Raw genomic sequence first — 17867 nt, 5'->3', positions numbered from 1 at the left:
ACACTATGGGAGACACCGGTGACACCCACGGGTGCCACGTTCATGTCCCCAACCCCACACTTATCCCCTGTCTCCTGAGTGGCATTTGGGTACCCTGTGCCGCCACTGGTGCCACCCACAGTGCCACCCCCGGTGCCACCGAGTGTCCCCCAGTGTCCCAGCACGTTCTCATCGATGTCACCGCTGTCCCCTGGGTGGCACTTGGGGACCCGGTGACACCCGCGGGTGCCAGGTCCTTGTCCCCATCCCCGCACTCACCCCCTGCCCTCTTGGTGGGCACCACTTGGCTGTAGAGCACCTCCCCCGCCTCGGGGGGCTCCAGGGGGGTCCTGTGGGGACAATGGGGACAATGGGGTGGTCTCGAGGTGGCATTTGGGGACATAGGGACATCCCCGGGCCCCTTCCCCACTCACCTATCCTGGGGCGTCCTGGAGGCTGCGAGGAAAAGGAGGGGTGACAATGGGGTGACAATGGGGTGACAATGGGGTCACCTGCATTGGGATCCCCCCAGGGGATCCTGAAACTCCCCAGGACCCCAAAAATCTCCAAAATACCAAAAAATCCTTGAAATCCCAATACCCCACGACCCCCAAAAACCCTAAAATACCTCAAAATTCCTTGAAATCCTAAAACCTCCCAGGACCTCAAAACCCCACGGGAGCCCAAAATCCTCCAGACGCCCCCAAATCCTCCTGAGGTGGCCCAGGACCCCCCTGAGATGTCCCCAAAATGTCTCCAACCCCCCAAAACCCTCAGCCAAGGTCTCAGTTCAGAGTCTGTGGGTGTCACCCCATTGTCCCCAACTCCGGGGCCGCCCCCCACCCCCGTGTCCCCATTGTCACCCACCCCGGCGGTGGCACCGGTACCAGCCCACGATGGCACCCACGAGCAGGAGCAGGGACAGGAGGGAGCCGCCAACCCCTGCGGCCACTGCTGGGGACACAAAGGGACAATTTGGGGTCACCCGCGGCTCCTGGACCTCGCAGTGACCCCGGGTGATGCCACCTGTACCATGTCACCTCCGTGTCACCTCCAGTGACAGAGAGGGGACAAACCCCGCAGTCCGAGCCCCGAGAGACTTCACATATGCTTTGTCACCCCTGTGCCACCTCCGTGTCACCTCCGGGGACAAACCAGAGGTACGAGCCCCTCACAGCGACCCCGAGTGACCCCACCTGTGTCCCACGATGTCACCTCCAGGGCCAGCTCTGGGCTGAGTGCCCGGAACACGCGGTGCCCGTCCTGTCCCAGCTGGTTGGTGGCCACGCACTGGTAGGTGCCCGAATGTCCCATATCGATGTCCCCAAGCTCCAGGAGGGGACCCTGGGCCACCTCATGCCCGTTGTGCAGCCAGGTGAAGGTGACAGGGGCTGAGCCCACCTGCACCGAGCAGCGCAGGGTCACGGGGTCACCTGGGCGCACCTGGAGTGCCGGGGGACCGGGGGTGATGGTGGCATTGGCCACGGGCACTGCGGGGACACAGACAGGGCTGGCACCAGGTGAGGGGGGGATGGGGATGCTCTGGGTGGGGTCACGCCCATCCCGAGGGTCCCGCTCACCCAGGACAGTGACATTCAGGGGGGCACTCTCGGCTACGCTGTCCCCGTCGCTGACCCGACACTGGTAGTGGCCGCTGTCATTGTCCCCAAGGTGCCGCAGCTCCAGGCGGGGGCCGATGCCCAGCGGTGTCCCCGAGTCCCCCCGGTGCCAGGAGAAGGACAGGGGACCTGTCCCCATGACCACCGTGCAGTTCAGCTCCAGGCTGTCCCCAAGTGCCACCTGTGCCCCGGGGGGCTGCACCGACAGGGAGACCCCCGAGGGCGGGATCCCTGCGGGAAGGGGGGACAACAGGAGACAGTGAGGGACAGGAGGGGGGCCGGGGAGGGGGACCCCAGTGAGGGAGAGGGGGCGCAGAGTTCTCGAGGGGCCGTAAAGGAATCCCAAGGAAAAATGGGGGTTCAGGGAGGGGACACCTGGAGAGGGATGGGGGGGACACGAGGGAGGAGTGAGGGGACCCAGACAGAGATGGGGGGACCTGGGGACCGTGGGGGGAGATCAGAGAGGGGTGAGGGGACCAGGGGTGGGACCCTCGCAGGGATGGGGGGTCCCGGGCAGTGATGGGGGGACACGGAAAAGGTGTCGGGGATGGATGGGAGAACCAAGTGAGGGATGAGGGATCCGGGAAAGGAGGGGGTGACTGGGTGGGCTGCAGGTCTCCAGACAGGACTGAGGGTCCCCGGGCAGGTCTAGGGGTCCCCGGGCAGGGGTCCCGAGGGGGCTCCCCGCGCCCATCCCCGCACTCACTGAGCACCGTGACGCCGAGCCGGGCGCTGCTCTTCCACAAGACCCCCACCTCAGAGCGCACCTGGCAGCTGTAATTCCCCGAATGGGAGACCCCCACGGCGGGCACCAGGAGCTGCGGGGACCCCTGCGGGCCCCCCACCAACTGCCCGTCCCGGTAGAAGCTGTACAGGAGGGGGGCAGGTGGAGGCCACAGGGGGCTGGGGGTGCTGAGGCAGCTGAGATTGAGGGGGGACCCCTCGGGGAGCTCGGGGGGACCCTCCAGCACCAGGACAGGCTTGAGTTCTGGGGAGGAGATGGAGGAGGGCGATTTGTGACCCCGAGTCGCTGGGGAGGGGCTGCGGGGGTGTCGGGGTGGCGGCTGCGGGGGGCTCACCCTGCACTGTCACTTTGACCTGCCCCGACTTCTCCCAGCTGAAGGTTCCCATCCAGCCCTTGCAGTGATAGTAGCCGCCGTGCTGCAGCTTCAGAGGGGACAGGGTCAGCTCGGTCCCATCATGGAGAGTCCCCAGTTCCTTCCCGTCGCGGTAGAAGGACACCGAGTCGAGCGGCAAGTACCCCCTGCGGCGGCAGCGCAGTGTCACCGCATCCCCCTCCAGCAGCGCCCGCGCCGGCACCTGCAGCACCATCCCGTCTTGGGGACAGGAGGGACCTGTCACAGCCGATGTCACCGGGAGCCCCCCATCCACAACAGGGGTCCCCAATTCCATCACGGGGGTTCCCAGAGCAGGGAACAGACTCTGGTCACACCAGGGAGAGACCCATGGTGCGGAGCCCACCCTGAACCCTCGGGTACCCCGCGGGTGCCAGGGTGGGGACACCCAAACCCCTCCTCACCATTTAACACCCTCACGGAGGGGCTGAACCCACTGCCGGATCTGTAACAGCGGTAGCTGCCACTCCAGGTGACAACGTATTGATCCTGCACCTCCTGCCCCCAGCGCTGCCCGTCCTTGTTCCAGGTGATGGCACCGGCGGCCCCCGAGCCCCGGCAGGTCAGTGTCACCCGGTCCCACAGCACCGCCGGCGTCCAGGGGGGCTCCACCAGGAGCTGGGGTCTCTGGGCACCTGCGGGTGACAGGGGACAGCAGCCTGCCAGGGCCACCACGGGGCTGGGGACAGCGGGGCGGGGACGTGGCATCCCCCGAGGACTCACCAGCGAGGCCGAGGGTCTGGGCTGGAAGGGAGAAGGGACAGGGATGAGTGGGGGTGGCACCGTGGGGACAGCAGCACCCGGGGGCGGGGCGTGGGGCTGTCCCCGAGCTGTCCCCGTGGGGACATCGCTTCTTGCGGGAAAGTGCTCGGGGCGGTCCCCAACAGGTCTGGAGAGGCTCCCGGGGGACAACTGTGTGTCACAGCCACCCACGCGCCACAGCCGGGTGGCACGGACACCTCGGGGACAGCACGGCCACCCCGGGCTGGGGCGGGACATGGGGACAGTATGGACACCACGGGCATGGGGACACTGCAGCCAGCCCGTGCTGGCACAGGTCACCCCCGCCAACCCCACGGCCACATCCCCGTGGTGCTTGTCCCCTTGTCCCTGTCCTCAAATACCTGTCCCCACAGCTGTCCCAGCGACGTGGTGCCAAACCCCACATCCCTGTCACCACATCCCTGTCCCCACTTCCCTGTCCCCACATCCCTGTCCCCACATCCTTGTCCCCACATCCCTGTCCTCCATCCCTGTCCTCTATCTCTGTCTCTCTATCCCCACATCCCTGTCCCTGTTCCTGTCTCAATATTCCTGTCATCACATTCCTGTCCCGTTCCTGTCCCCAAATCACTCACCCCAAAGGAGCAGCACCACCTTCCTGGCCATCCCGGTGTCCCCAGCCATGGGCTCTGGCTGTCACTTGCTGCTGGGGCCACCTGTCCCCTGGCTGGTGGCTCTTTCAATAAAGGGGAAGGAAGATAATTTACATCTTGTTCCCACGTGGTTGTGGCACACGGTGGGGGTGGGGTGGCCACAGGCTGGGGACAGGTTTTGGGCAGGCTGGGGACAAGGCTGGGTGGCACAAGGTGGGACATTGAGTTCCCAGGAGTGGGGGGCTCAGGGTGTGGGGAGTCAAGGATGGGTGTCCAGAGGAATGGGGGGTCCTGGGAGAATCAAGGTTCTGGGGGAAGGGGGATTGTAGGGGTTGGAATTTGGGGGAGAGAGTTCCTTGGGAATGGGGGTCCTGGCCCATGGAGACCCTGGGGAATGGCAGCCATGGGATGGGGGCCAAGAGAAGGGGACAGAAGGAATGGGGATCCCTTGACTGGAGTCCCAGAGAGTGGGGGTCCTGGCCCCCAGGGCTGGGCAGTGGCTGGGCAGGCCCATGGGTCACAGCTCCTTCATGGGTGCCTCAGATTTTGGGGTGAACCAGCACAGCCTCCAAAGTGCTGCTGGTTTGGGGGAGGAACCCCAGGCAGATTCCGGGGTCTGTGCCCCCCCCAACTCCCAGGGGATTTTTCCTCTCTTCATTTCCATTTCCTTCCTTCGATTTGACAGCTCCCAGTTCATGCATGGCTGTCCTGGGGGGCACCTGAGCAGGAAACGGGCTGGGGGAGCCCCAGGGTGGAAGAAAAGGGGGTGGGGGGTCAGCAGGGAGGGGTGGGGGCTGTGGAGGATGTGGGTGTCCGGATGTGCCCACCCCCAACACTTTCACTTTCTCTGAAAAGAGAAAATTTCTGTCACTTTCTCCCCGTGAGAGTCACATGGGGGCGGGTTCTGTCCTGGGGGTGGCACATCCAGGTGTCCCTGTCCTGGGGGTGACACATCCGGGGGTCCCTGTCCCTGTTTTGGGGGTGACACATCCAGGAGTCCCTGTCTCTGTTCTGGGGGTGACACATCCAGGTGTCCCTGTCCTGGGGTGACACATCCAGGGGTCCCTGTCCCTGTTCTGGGGGTGACACATCCAGGGGTCACTGTCCTGGGGGGTGACACATCCAGGGGTCCCTGTCCCCGTTCTGGGGGTGACACATCCAGGGGTCCTTGTCCTGGGGGGTGACACATCCGGGGGTCCCTGTCTCTCTTCTGGGGGTGACACATCCGGGGGTCCCGCTCCCGTTCACGAGCGCTGACAGCCCGAGAGCGGCTCTGCCCCTCGGCCGTGCTGGGGCTGCCGGGGGTGACCTCGGCTGGATGGCGACAGTGGCCTCGGTGGCGCTGTCGCATCGCTCGGGACACGCGTCCCCCGCGGGTCCCACAGCCCGGGCCGGTCCCGTCCCTCGCAGCCGCGACCCGGGCACTGCCCGAGCCCGGGGCTCCTCCCGCAGCGCCGGGGGCTCCTCCCCGGTACCCGGGTCCCCTCCGTCCTCCCGGCACCTCCCTCCCGGTGCCCGGACCCGGCGGGGGCTCCGCAGCGGCTCCGGGGCTGCGGGCACCGGGCAGGGCTGGAGCTGGGCCGGGCTTGGGGGCGATTTGGGGGCACCCCCGGATCCGTCCCGGGGCTCTCGGGGCGCTCGGGGCTCGGCAGCTGCGGGATCGGGGACCGCGGCCACCCCGAGGTCCCCGAGCCTTGGCCGGTGCCACCGAGAGGGGACAAACGGGGAGCGGCGGCTCCTTCCCCGCTGCGGGGGAACCGGTTGGGAAATGCAGCGATTGATGGCTTGGTGTCTGTCCCCAATTTTTGGGGAGAGCCCCAAAAATCCCGCAAATCCCGCAAGGGTCTGCTCAACAACACGAGCGGGACCCCCCTTGCTCCGAGCCGAACAAACCAAAACCATTTCTCCCGCTTTAATGCAAAAGCTGCGTTTGTGTCCGAAAGGAGGGACAAGGGTCCTGTGCCCCCTGGAACTGGGGGAGGGAATGGGGAGCTCCTGGGGGTACTGGGAGCACTGGGAGCACTGGAATGGGGAGCTCTGGGCAGCCCACTCGTGGCCACCTCCCGGTCAGGGTGGGCAACCACGGGAGTCAAGGGAGGGGGAACGCACGGGGGGTGTCCTCGGGTAGGGACCTCCAGTGCCCCCAGTGCCCCCCAGTGCTCCCAGTGTCCCCCGGTGTCCCCAGTGTCACAGCTCGTTCTCGTAGCTGTCACTGTGGTGCCGCTGTCGTCCGTGGTCACCTGGGGGATGTGGTAGGGGGGTTCTGTCAGAAACTCTGCAGTTGGGGTCCTGGGTGGGGGTGACACCCGTAGGTGACGTGTCCCTGTCCCCCCCGTACTCACCCCCTGCTTGCTCGGTGCCCAAGTGGGGGTCCCGCACCGCCCCCTCCTTCCGGGGGGCCGAGGGCTGCTGGGGATTCCTGCGGGGATAAGGAGGGGTCTGTGGGGTGAGGGGCTTCCTGCGAGGAGGGTAAAATGGGGGGGGGGTCAGACCTGGAGCCCCCCACTCACCTCTCCTGCTCCTTCCTGAGGGCTGCAAATGAAAGAGGGGAGGGGTCACTGTGAGGGTCTCAGGGCTCTTGAACACCCTCGAGACCCCTGATTGCCCCTGACCCCCAAAACTCCTGAAAGAACCCTCAACACCTCTGCACGACCCTCTAGGACCTCGCCAAATCCCCCAGGACCCCCAGTTGAGGTCTCTGCGGTCTGAACCTCACCCAAGTCAGGAGCTGTTGGTGCCACCCTATGGCCCCTCCCACTCTGAGGGGGCTTCACCCCAATCTCCGGGACCCCACGCCCCCCCATTGTCACCCACCCCGGCGCTGCCACCAGCGACAGCCCCCGATGACAGCCAGGAGCAGGAACAGGTACAGGAGGGTCCTGCCGACATTCACAGCCACTGCAGGGGACACAGGGGGACACAGCGGGGTCACTCTGTACCCCGGGGGTCCTGAACACCCCGGTGACCCTCTGTGACCCCACCTGTGTTCCAGGGATGTCCAGAGGTTCCCTGTGGTGTCACCTCCAGGGCCAGCTCTGGGCTGAGTGCCCGGAACACGCGGTGCCCGTCCTGTCCCGGCTGGTTGGTGGCCACGCACTCGTAGGTGCCCGAATGTCCCACATGGACGGCCCCAAACTCCAGGAGGGGACCCCAGGCCACCACGTGCCCGTTGTGCAGCCACGTAAAGGTGACAGGGGCTGAGCCCACCTGCACCGAGCAGCGCAGGGTCACGGGGTCACCTGAGCGCACCTGGAGTGCCGGGGGACCGGGGGTGATGGTGGCATTGGCCACGGGCACTGCGGGGACACAGACAGGGCTGAGGCGGGGGGACACAAGGAGGATTTGTGGGGAACAGGGATGTCCCCAGGTGGGGTCCCGAGGGGGCTGTGGGGGCTCCCCGCGCCCATCCCCGCACTCACTGAGCACCGTGACGCCGAGCCGGGCGCTGCTCTTCCGCACGGCCCCCCCCTCGGAGCGCACCTCGCAGCTGTAATTCCCCGAGTGGGAGACCCCCACGGCGGGCACCAGGAGCTGCGGGGACCCCTGCGGGCCCCCCACCAACTGCCCGTCCCGGTAGAAGCTGTACAGGAGGGGGGCAGTTGGGGGCCACAGGGGGCTGGGGGTGCTGAGGCAGCTGAGATTGAGGGGGGACCCCTCGGGGAGCGCGGGGGGACCCTCCAGCACCGGCACCGTGAAGAGCTCTGGGGAGGAGATGGGGGTGGGGACTGTGACTCTGAGTCCACAGGGAAGTGGCTGTGGGGGTGTCAGGATATTGGGGTTCCAGCCGTGGGGGTGCTCACCCTGCACTGTCACTGTCACCGGTGCTGACGATTCCATTTTTGATGGCACCCGGCCCCTGCAGCTGTAGCTGCCGCTGCTCTGCCGATCCAGGGTAAGCAGGAACAGCTCAGAGCCCCCGAAGGACTCCCCCAGCTTCTTCCCGTCCTTGTAAAATCGCAACCCGGTGACATTACTGTTCCTCCGGCCCCGACAGCGCAGTGCCACCGTGTCCCCCTCCAGAAGGTCCCGTGCTGGCACCTGCAGCACCAGCGGGTCTGGGGGACAGGAGGGTCCTGTCACACTGAGGAGCCCGAGACAGGTCCAGAGTGGGGGCCCATGGCACTGGGGACATCTGGGTGCAGTGTCCACTGCACAGGAGGGTCCCAGGGACACCAGGAGCAGCCCCGTGACACAGCTGCCACCACGGGGATCCTACCACAGTGGGATGCACTGGGATGTCCCCAGAGCAGGGACAGGCTCTCGCCACACCAGGGGTGTGAGGCCACACAGGGAGCGGAGCCCACCCAGACCTATCAGGGAGACACCCTGAGCATTTCAGATCCCCCCTCACCATTTAAAACCATCACGGGGGGGCTGATCCCACTGCCGGGTCTCTCACACATGTAGTTGCCACTCTCAGTGACATTGAAGATGTCGTGTCCCTTCGGCCCCAGGCGACGCCCGTCCTTGTACCAGGTGGTGGCTCCAGCAGTCCCCAAGCCCTGGCAGGTCAGTGTCACCAGGTCCCACAGCACCGCCGGCGTCCAGGGGGGCTCCACCAGGAGCTGGGTGCTCTGGGCACCTGCGGGTGACAGGGGACAGCAGCCTGCCAGGGCCACCACGGGGCTGGGGACAGCGGGGCAGGGACGTGGCATCCCCCGAGGACTCACCAGCGAGGCCGAGGGTCTGGGCTGGAAGGGAGAAGGGACAGGGCTGGGTGAGGGTCACCCATGACAGGTCACCCCCCCCCCCAGCCGCATGGCCACATCCCCATGGTGCTTGTCCCCATTCCTGTCCCCCGTACCAGTCCCATTCCTGTCCCCAAATCCCTCACCCCACAGGAGCAGCGCCACCTTCCCCGACATCCCGGTGTCCCTGGCCATGGGCTCTGGCTGTCACTCGCTGCTGGGGCCGCCTGTCCCCACGCTGGTGGCTATTCCAATAAAGGGGAAGGAAGCGAGGTCAGCTTTTATCTCACTGTGGTGGCGGCCCTTGGTGGGGGAAGGGTGGCCACAAGTTGGGAACAGGCTCTGGGCAGGGTGGGGACAAGGATGGGGACAAGGCTGGGCGGCAGAAGGAGTTCCCAGGCATGGGGGGCTCAGAGGGTGTGGGGAGCCAGGGGTGGTGTCCAGGGGAATGGGGGTCTTGAGGAGGGGGTGTCACGAGGGCTGGGGAACTCAAGGGATACTCAGGGTCTCCTCACTATTGGGGACACAGACCCAGAGCCCCTCAGGACCTTCATGGGGTGACCCGAGGTCACCAACACATTGGGTGGGCTCTGCTGGGTTACCCCAAAATCTGAGGCACCCATGAAGGAGCTGTGACCCACGGGCCTGCGCAGCCCTGGCATCCCCATTTTCTAGGACTCAAATCAAGGGACCCCCATTCCTTCTGTCCCCCCTCTCTCATCCCATGGCTGTCATTCCCCAGGGTCTCCATGGGCCAGGATCCCCATTTCCAAGGATCCTTCTCCCCCAAATTCCATCCCCTACAATCCCTCTCCCCCCAGAACATTGATTCTCCCAGGACCCCCCATTCCTCTGGACACCCACCCCTGGCTCCCCACACTCTCTGAGCCCTGCACTCCTGTCCCACCTTCTGTCACCCAGCCTTGTCCTCAGCCTGTCCCCACCCTGACCCCAGCTTGTCACCACCCTGCCCCCACAGAGGGCCACCACCACATGGAGATAAGATCGGAGCTCGTTTCCTTCCCCTTTATCCAAAGAGCCACCAGTGTGGGGACAGGTGGCCCCAGCAGCGAGTGACAGCCAGAGCCCATGGCCAGGGACACCGGGATGTCGGGGAAGGTGGTGCTGCTCCTGTGGGGTGAGTGATTTGGGGACAGGAATGGGACTGGGACAGGGGGACAGGAACGTGGGGACAGGGATTTGTGGGCAAGAATGTGGGATTTGGCACCTGGGGGCTGGGGTGGCTGTGGGGACAAGGGGAGAGGGGACAGAGACAAGGGATGAGCAGCATGGGGATGTGGCCGTGGGGCTGGGGGGGGGGGACCTGTAGTGGGTGACCCCAACCCAGCCCTGTCCCTTCTCCCTTCCAGCCCAGACCCTCGGCCTCGCTGGTGAGTCCTCGGGGGATGCCACGTCCCCGCCCCGCTGTCCCCAGCCCTGTGGTGGCCCTGGCAGGCTGCTGTCCCCTGTCACCCGCAGGTGCCACCCAGCTCCTGGTGGAGCCCCCCTGGACGCCGGCGGTGCTGTGGGACCGGGTGACACTGACCTGCCAGGACTTGGGGACTGCTGGAGCCACCACCTGGTACAAGGACGGGCGGCGCCTGGGGCCGAAGGGACACGACATCTTCAATGTCACTGAGAGTGGCAACTACACGTGTGAGAGACCCGACAGTGGGCTCAGCCCCCCCGTGATGGTTTTAAATGGTGAGGGGGAATCTGAAATGCTCAGGGTGGCTCCTTGATAGGTCTGGGTGGGCTCCACTGCGTTGTGGCTTCACAGCTTTGTGTGCTGAGAGCCTGTCCCTGCTCTGGGGACATCCCAGTGCATCTCAGTGTGGTGGGACACCCACGGGGACAGCTGTGCCCTGGGGCTGCTCCTGGTGTCGCTGGGACCCTCCTGTGCAGTGCACACTGCACCCAGATGTCCCCAGTGCCATGGGCACCCACTCTGGACCTGTCTCGGGCTCCTCAGTGTGACAGGACCCTCCTGTCCCCCAGACCCGCTGGTGCTGCAGGTGCCAGCACGGGCACTGCTGGAGGGGGACACGGTGGCACTGCGCTGTCGGGGCCGGAGGAACAGTAATGTCACCGGGTTGCGATTTTACAAGGACGGGAAGAAGCTGGGGGAGTCCTTCTTGGGCATGGAGCTGTTCCTGCTTACCCTGGATCGGCAGAGCAGCGGCAGCTACAGCTGCAGGGGCCGGGTGCCATCAAAAATGGAATCGTCAGCACCGGTGACAGTGACAGTGCACGGTGAGCACCCCCACGGCTGGAACCCCAATATCCTGACACCCTCAACACCACTTCTCGGTGGACTCAGAGTCACAGTCCCCACCCCCATCTCCTCCCCAGAGCTCTTCACGGTGCCGGTGCTGGAGGGTCCCCCCGCGCTCCCCGAGGGGTCCCCCCTCAGTCTCAGCTGCCTCAGCGCCCCCAGCCCCCTGTGGCCCCCAACTGCCCCCCTCCTGTACAGCTTCTACCGGGACGGGCAGTTGGTGGGGGGCCCACAGGGGTCCCCGCAGCTCCTGGTGCCCGCCGTGGGGGTCTCCCACTCGGGGAATTACAGCTGCGAGGTGCGCTCCGAGGGGGAAGCCGTGCGGAAGAGCAGCGCCCGGCTCGGCGTCACGGTGCTCAGTGAGTGCGGGGATGGGCGCGGGGAGCCCCCACAGCCCCCTCGGGACCCCACCTGGGGACATCCCTGTCCCCCACAAATCCTCCTTGTGTCCCCCCCGCCTCAGCCCTGTCTGTGTCCCCGCAGTCCCCGTGGCCAATGCCACCATCACCCTTGGTCCCCCGGCACTCCAGGTGCACCCAGGTGACACCGTGACCCTGCGCTGCTCGGTGCAGGTGGGCTCAGCCCCTGTCACCTTCACCTGGCTGCACAATAGGCACGAGGTGGCCTGGGGTCCCCTCCTGGAGCTTGGGGACGTCGATGTGGGACATTCGGGCACCTACCAGTGCGTGGTCACCAACCAGCTGGGACAGGACGGGCACCGCGTGTTCCGGGCACACAGCCCAGAGCTGGCCCTGGAGGTGACACCACAGGGAACCTCTGGACACCACTGGAACACAGGTGGGGAATTCAGAGGTCATTGGGATTGTAGGAGCCCTGCAGTGACAGGTGACCCTGATGTGTCCCTTCTGTCCCCAGCAGTGGCCGCAGGCATTGGCGGGTCCCTCCTCTTCCTGCTCCTGCTCGTGGCTGGAGTTGTGGGCTGGTGCCGATGGAACAAAAGGGGTGGGTGACAATGGGGACAATGGGGGTCCAGGGAGCTGAGGATCACTGGGGTGATGGGGTTGCACCCACAGATCCAGATTTGGGCAGCACTGAGTGCTCAGGACTTTTGCTGAGAATCCTGAATTGTTTGGGGTGGTGTTGGAGGTCTTGCAGGGATTTTGGGTGTTCTTTCAGTGATCTGGGGAGAATTTGGAGGGTCCCCCTCCTTGCAGGCTTGAGCTTCTGGAGGCTCAGGAGGTGCAGAGCATTGGGGTGGTTTAGGGATTTTGGGGGACACCAGGGTTTCTGAGGGAAATTGAGGGTGCAGTGGGGATTCAGGATTCCTGAGAGGGGTCAGGTCCCTTGGGACCCCACAGTCACCTCTCCCCTCTTTCCTTTGCAGCTGCCAGGAAGCAGCAGGAAAGGTGAGTGGGGGGCTCAAACCACACTCTGACCTTTGACCCCAACCCCCAATTCCTCCCATTTCCTCCCACACAACCCCTTTATTCCCTCAGGGCCCTCCCAGAGCCCTCGGCCCCCTCAGAGGAGGGGGAGGTGCTGTACACCCACGTCGTGAGCACCAAGCAGACGGGGGGTGAGTCTGGGCTGGGTCACACACAGAGGGACACGTCACCCATGGGTGTCCCTGTGTCCAGATGTCACAGCCAGTGTCTCTCGCAGTGTCCCCAAGTGCCACCACACTCCAGGAACCCCAGGTGACCTACGCAGAGCTGCCAGCAACCCATGGGCGACCACAGGAGTGCGGGGACATCTATGGGAATGTGCTGTGACACTGGGGGCACTGGGGACACTGGGGACATTCGGGGCACTGGGGGCACTGGAGGCACTGGAGCACTGGGGGTTCTGTTCCAGAATCCTCAGAGACTCGCCCATTCCCTCCCCACTCTTCTCCCAGTATTCCCAAGGGCTCCCTATTTCCCCTCCCAGTGCCTCTCCATTGCTCCCAGTACGTCCAGGTGGTTCCCAGTCTCTCTCCCAGTACTCCCAGTGCCTCTGCAATGCCCCTCTCAGCACTCCCAGTACACCCACAGCTACTCATCTCTCCTCCCAGTGCCAGTGGAACACAGGAGTCATTTCCCTCTTCTTGGCACCCAAATGCAGCTTTTTGGTTTAACTGGTAGAGATGATGTTTCTTTGTTCAGCTCTGTCATGCTTTGGGAATGGGATTCTCCAATTTTGGGCTACCAATAAAAACCAATGCTTTGAATTCCATGTCTCAAGCCCCTCCTTTGTTGTGTTCCCCACATTATGATGTCACAAAAGCCCTGAGGGGGTTCTGCAGCCTCCCCCTTTTCCAGGGCAGCCACGGCAGAGGGTGGAGTGTCAGGGACAGGAACAATTTGATGTCTTGAGACATTTTGGAACACCTGTGTGTGGCAGGGCTGGGTCAGCTTTTGGTGACAAAGAGCCCTGTGTGTCAGTCAGTCTGTCAGCCATGGCACAGTGGGGACAGTGGGACACTCTTCCAAACCCATCCCTTGAGTGGCCGAGTGACCAGGAGTCCCACCATGGAACAGAGCCCTTGGTGGCCCAAGGGCTTTAAAGGCAGAGCATGAGGTGGCCAAGTGTGTGACCCTGTTTGCTCTTGGAGTGTCTGGTCCATCCACTCTGGAACCCAGGAGTTGAAAACTGTCTTGCTTTAAAAGAGAAACGTTTGTTAAGAAAAGAAAGAACCTTCCTGAAATGGAAAGATGGAGCGTCTCTCCAAGTGGTTAGAACTTTGAAAATTATGGGGCCTGCAGGCAAAAATATAAGAAAATAAAAAAAACCATAAATGCTAGGAAAGTTACAGAATGAAAGAGAAGAAACAGCATGACAAGAGCAGAACTTTCCAACCCACTCAGAGCTGTTTATTCAATTTGCTGCAGTTCTGGCTGCAGCCAGCAGGGGGCGCTGTAGGGAGCACTCCCGCCCAGCAGGGGGCGCTGCAGGGAGCACTCCCGCCCAGCAGGGGGCGCTGCAGGGAGCACTCCCGCCCAGCAGGGGGCGCTGCAGGGAGCACTCCCGCCCAGCAGGGGGCGCCCCGGTCCCAGCTCCAGCCCCTCAGGGGCCATGGCGGCCTCGGGCGGGAGGGACGAGCCCAAATCGCTCCTTTGCCAAACTCACGCTTTGCACCAATCGGTGCCGGCACCAGCACCAGCAGCGCCTGGGCAGAAGAGATGAAGGCAGAGCTTGGATCCTGGTGCCCGGTGGCAGCGGAGCAGGGTCCCTGCCCGGGCACACACCCTGCGCAACACCCGCCACCGCTCGCCCTGATGGCAGCACCCAACCCCAGGCAGGTCTCAGGAACACAGCAGCACCTCTCGTGCCTTTCCAGCACAATTCCTGAAAAGCCTCAGCCTCTCGCTGCCTTTTCCTCCTTCAGCCCTGGCACAGCAGCTCTGGGAATGTTGAATTGCCCTGGCATGTTGAGGAAAGCAGGTGCTTCTTGCTGACACTGCCAGGGCTCCTCAGGGGCTCCAGAGCACGTTTGGAGCTGCTGCTCTTCCTGGGCCACTGCTGGTCCTGACACAGCAGCCACAGGGGGAGGAGGAGAGGGAGCAGCAGAGCCTTAATGAGCTGTTGTAATTAGTGCCGGGGTTCCTAAAGGTCACCTGTGCTGCTGAACCCTGTGCACACACACACACTGCTCTGCTGCCTCTCCTGGGGGGTTTGGGATACTGTGACAGCACTGGACACATTTAGGCAGCCAAAAAAAAAAAAAACCTCCTTGTGGGCAGAGCTGAGAAACAGAAACCATTTATCTTGGTTTAATGCAAAAGCTGTGTTTGTGTTCATGAGGAGGGACAAGGGTCCTGTGCCCTGTGGAACTGGGAGAGGGAATGGGGAGCCCCTGGGGTACTGGGAGCACTGGGAGCACTGGAATGGGGAGCCCATATGGGACCCCCCACTCGTGGCCACCTCCCGGGCAGGGTGGGCAACCATGGGAGGCTGGAGAAGGGGAACACATGGGGGTGTCCTCGGGCAGGGATCTCCAGTGCCCCCAGTGCCCCCAGTGCCCCCAGTGCCCCCAGTGCCCCCACTGCGCCCCTGATTGCCCCAGGACACTCCAAGCACCCCTGAACCCCCCAGAACTTCTGCACCACTGCACTGTCCCAATTCCACCAGTGTCCCCGATCCTCTGAGCAACAAAATCAAAGTCCAGAAGGGAGGGGAACCCCCCAAACTTCCCCAGGACACCAAAAAGATCCCCCAACAGCCCTGCACAGCCCTCCATGACCTTCCCAAGCTTTCCAGGTGCTCCCAGTGCCACCCCAATGTTCCTCCAAGCCCACCCAGGGATGCCCATTGAGCCCAACCAAGTCCCCCAAAATTCCCCCCACAACCCCCAGGACCCCCAGCCGAGGTCACTGTGGGCTCAGTGTCCCCCAGCCCAGGGGTCCTGGGTGCTCCCCCCCACTCTGGGGGCTTCCCCTCCCTCCAGGACCTTCCCTTCCCAGAGTGTCACAACTTTTGCTGTAGATTGTCATAGATGTCACTGGGTTCCCAAGGTTGCCCATGTGGCCCCTGCAGCTCCATGTAGGTGGCTTGAGGATCCTGCAGAGGGGGGGCCCTGTAGGAATAAGGGGGTGTGTGAAACGGGATGGGAGGTCCTGAGGGTTTGGGGAAAACCCAAGTCATGGTCAGAGCCTGCACTCACCTTTGCTGCTGCTTCCTGGTACCTGCAAAAGAAATTGGAGGGGTTACTTTGATTCCCCACTCACCCTGGAGAACCCTGAACCACCACCAGACCCTCAATTCCCTCCAGGTCCCCCCAGTATCCCTGATGCCCCCCAGAAACCCAGAACCACCCCACTGCCCCAAGACCCTGAGCCCCAGAGCCCCAAGCCTGGCAGGGAGGGGCACCCTCTGAATTCCCCAAAAAGCCCTGATAGAACCCCCAACATCCCAGCACTACCCTTCAAACACCCCAGGGCCCTGAGCCAAGGTCACTGGGGGCTCAGCCCCCCCAAGGCAGGGGCTGTGGGGGCCACCCTCCCCTTCTCTGGGGCCTCTGCAAGACCCCTGCCCCCCATTGTCACCCACCCATGCGGATCCACCAGCACAAGGCCACAGTGAGCAGGACCAGGAACAACAGGGACACAACGACACCTACAGCCACTGCAGCCACTGCAGGAAACAGAGGGGACACGCTGGGGTCACCGGGGTCACCCCAGAGGTTCTGCAATCCCAGTGACCTCATGAGTTCCCCTCCTGTGCCCTGTTACATTTGTGTCACCAGCAGGGACAGAGTGGGGGGGATCCCTGTGATCCAGGGATCTCAGACACACACAGGAACCCCGTGTGACCCCACCTGTGTTCCAGGGATGTCCAGAGGTTCCCTGTGGTGTCACCTCCAGGGCCAGCTCTGGGCTGAGTGCCCGGAACACGCGGTGCCCGTCCTGTCTCAGCTGGTTGGTGGCCACGCACTGGTAGGTGCCCGAATGTCCCACATGGACGGCCCCAAGCTGCAGGAGGGGACCCCGGGCCACCTCGTACCCATTGTGCAGCCAGGTGAAGGTGACAGGGGCTGAGCCCACCTGCACCGAGCAGCGCAGGGTCACGGGGTCACCTGAGCGCACCTGGAGTGCCGGGGGACCGGGGGTGATGGTGGCATTGGCCACGGGCACTGCATGGACTGCGGGGACACAGACAGGGCTGAGGCGGGGGGACACAAGGAGGATTTGTGGGGGACAGGGATGTCCCCAGATGGGGTCCCGAGGGGGCTGTGGGGGCTCCCCGCGCCCATCCCCGCACTCACTGAGCACCGTGACGCCGAGCCGGGCGCTGCTCTTCCGCACGGCCCCCCCCTCGGAGCGCACCTCGCAGCTGTAATTCCCCGAGTGGGAGACCCCCACGGCGGGCACCAGGAGCTGCGGGGACCCCTGCGGGCCCCCCACCAACTGCCCGTCCCGGTAGAAGCTGTACAGGAGGGGGCTGGGGGCCGCAGGGGGCTGGGGTCGCTGAGGCAGCTGAGATTGAGGGGGGACCCCTCGGGGAGCGCGGGGGGACCCTCCAGCACCGGCACCGTGAAGAGCTCTGGGGAGGAGATGGGGGGTGGGGACTGTGACTCTGAATCCACAGGGAAGTGGCTTTGGGGGTGTCAGGATATTGGGGTTCCAGCCGTGGGGGTGCTCACCCTGCACTGTCACTTGTCACCGGTGCTGAGGATTCCACTTTTGATTGCACCCGGCCCCTGCAGCTGTAGCTGCCGCTGCTCTGCCGATCCAGGGTAAGCAGGAACAGCACCGTGCCACCGAAGGACTCCCCCAGCTTCTTCCCGTCCTTGTAAAATCGCAACCCGGTGACATTACTGTTCCTCCAGCCCCGACAGCGCAGTGCCACCGTGTCCCCCTCCAGAAGGTCCCGTGCTGGCACCTGCAGCACCAGTGGGTCTGGGGGTACAGGAGGGTCCTGTCCCCACTGAGGACCCGAGACAGGTCCAGAGTGGGTGCCCATGGCACTGGGGACATCTGGGTGCAGTGTCCACTGCACAGGAGGGTCCCAGCGACACCAGGAGCAGCCCCGTGACACAGCTGCCACCACGGGGATCCCACCACACTGGGATGCACTGGGATGCACTGGGATATCCCTGTGTGCTGGGGACAGGCTCTCGCCACACAGGGATGTGAGGCCACCAGGGAGTGGAGCCCACCCAGACCTATCAGGGAGCCACCCTGAGCATTTCAGATCCCCCCTCACCATTTAAAACCATCACAGGTTGGCTGATCCCACTGCCGGGTATGTCACACGTGTAGTTGCCACTCTCAGTGAGGAATTTGTCGCGTCCCTTCGGCCCCAGGCGCCGCCCGTCCTTGTACCAGGTGGTGGCTCCAGCAGTCCCCGAGCCC

The 17867-nt window shown here is 64.1% G+C and overlaps 1 protein-coding gene and 1 long non-coding RNA gene across 4 annotated transcripts; one reads left to right on the top strand and one right to left on the bottom strand.

The window, feature by feature from the left end:
* Positions 1–729: 729 nt before the first annotated feature.
* LOC306816299 (Fc receptor-like protein 2) lies at positions 730–8474 on the bottom strand (the record flags this gene model as incomplete). Its single annotated transcript, XM_079332759.1, has 6 exons — positions 730–933; positions 1176–1469; positions 1560–1829; positions 7530–7811; positions 7911–8165; positions 8462–8474. 6 exons carry the CDS (start codon positions 8472–8474, stop codon positions 839–841), a joined length of 1209 nt encoding a protein of 402 aa, XP_079188885.1. The 3' UTR covers positions 730–838.
* Positions 8475–11641: 3167 nt separating this feature from the next.
* LOC306816306 lies at positions 11642–12841 on the top strand. Of its 3 annotated transcripts, none has more exons than XR_013777630.1 (5): positions 11642–11871; positions 11953–12036; positions 12419–12440; positions 12531–12610; positions 12697–12841. It is a non-coding gene; the product is annotated as an uncharacterized lncRNA (long non-coding RNA). The 3 variants fall into 3 exon arrangements; XR_013777631.1 differs by having other exon boundaries at positions 11950–12036; XR_013777632.1 differs by having other exon boundaries at positions 11642–12036.
* Positions 12842–17867: the final 5026 nt, after the last annotated feature.

The sequence above is a fragment of the Erithacus rubecula genome (genome assembly GCF_903797595.1).
Source record: "Erithacus rubecula genome assembly, contig: scaffold_509_arrow_ctg1, whole genome shotgun sequence".
NCBI classification, from domain to species: Eukaryota; Metazoa; Chordata; class Aves; order Passeriformes; family Muscicapidae; genus Erithacus; species Erithacus rubecula.
This window is presented reverse-complemented; position numbering and strand designations above follow the sequence as displayed.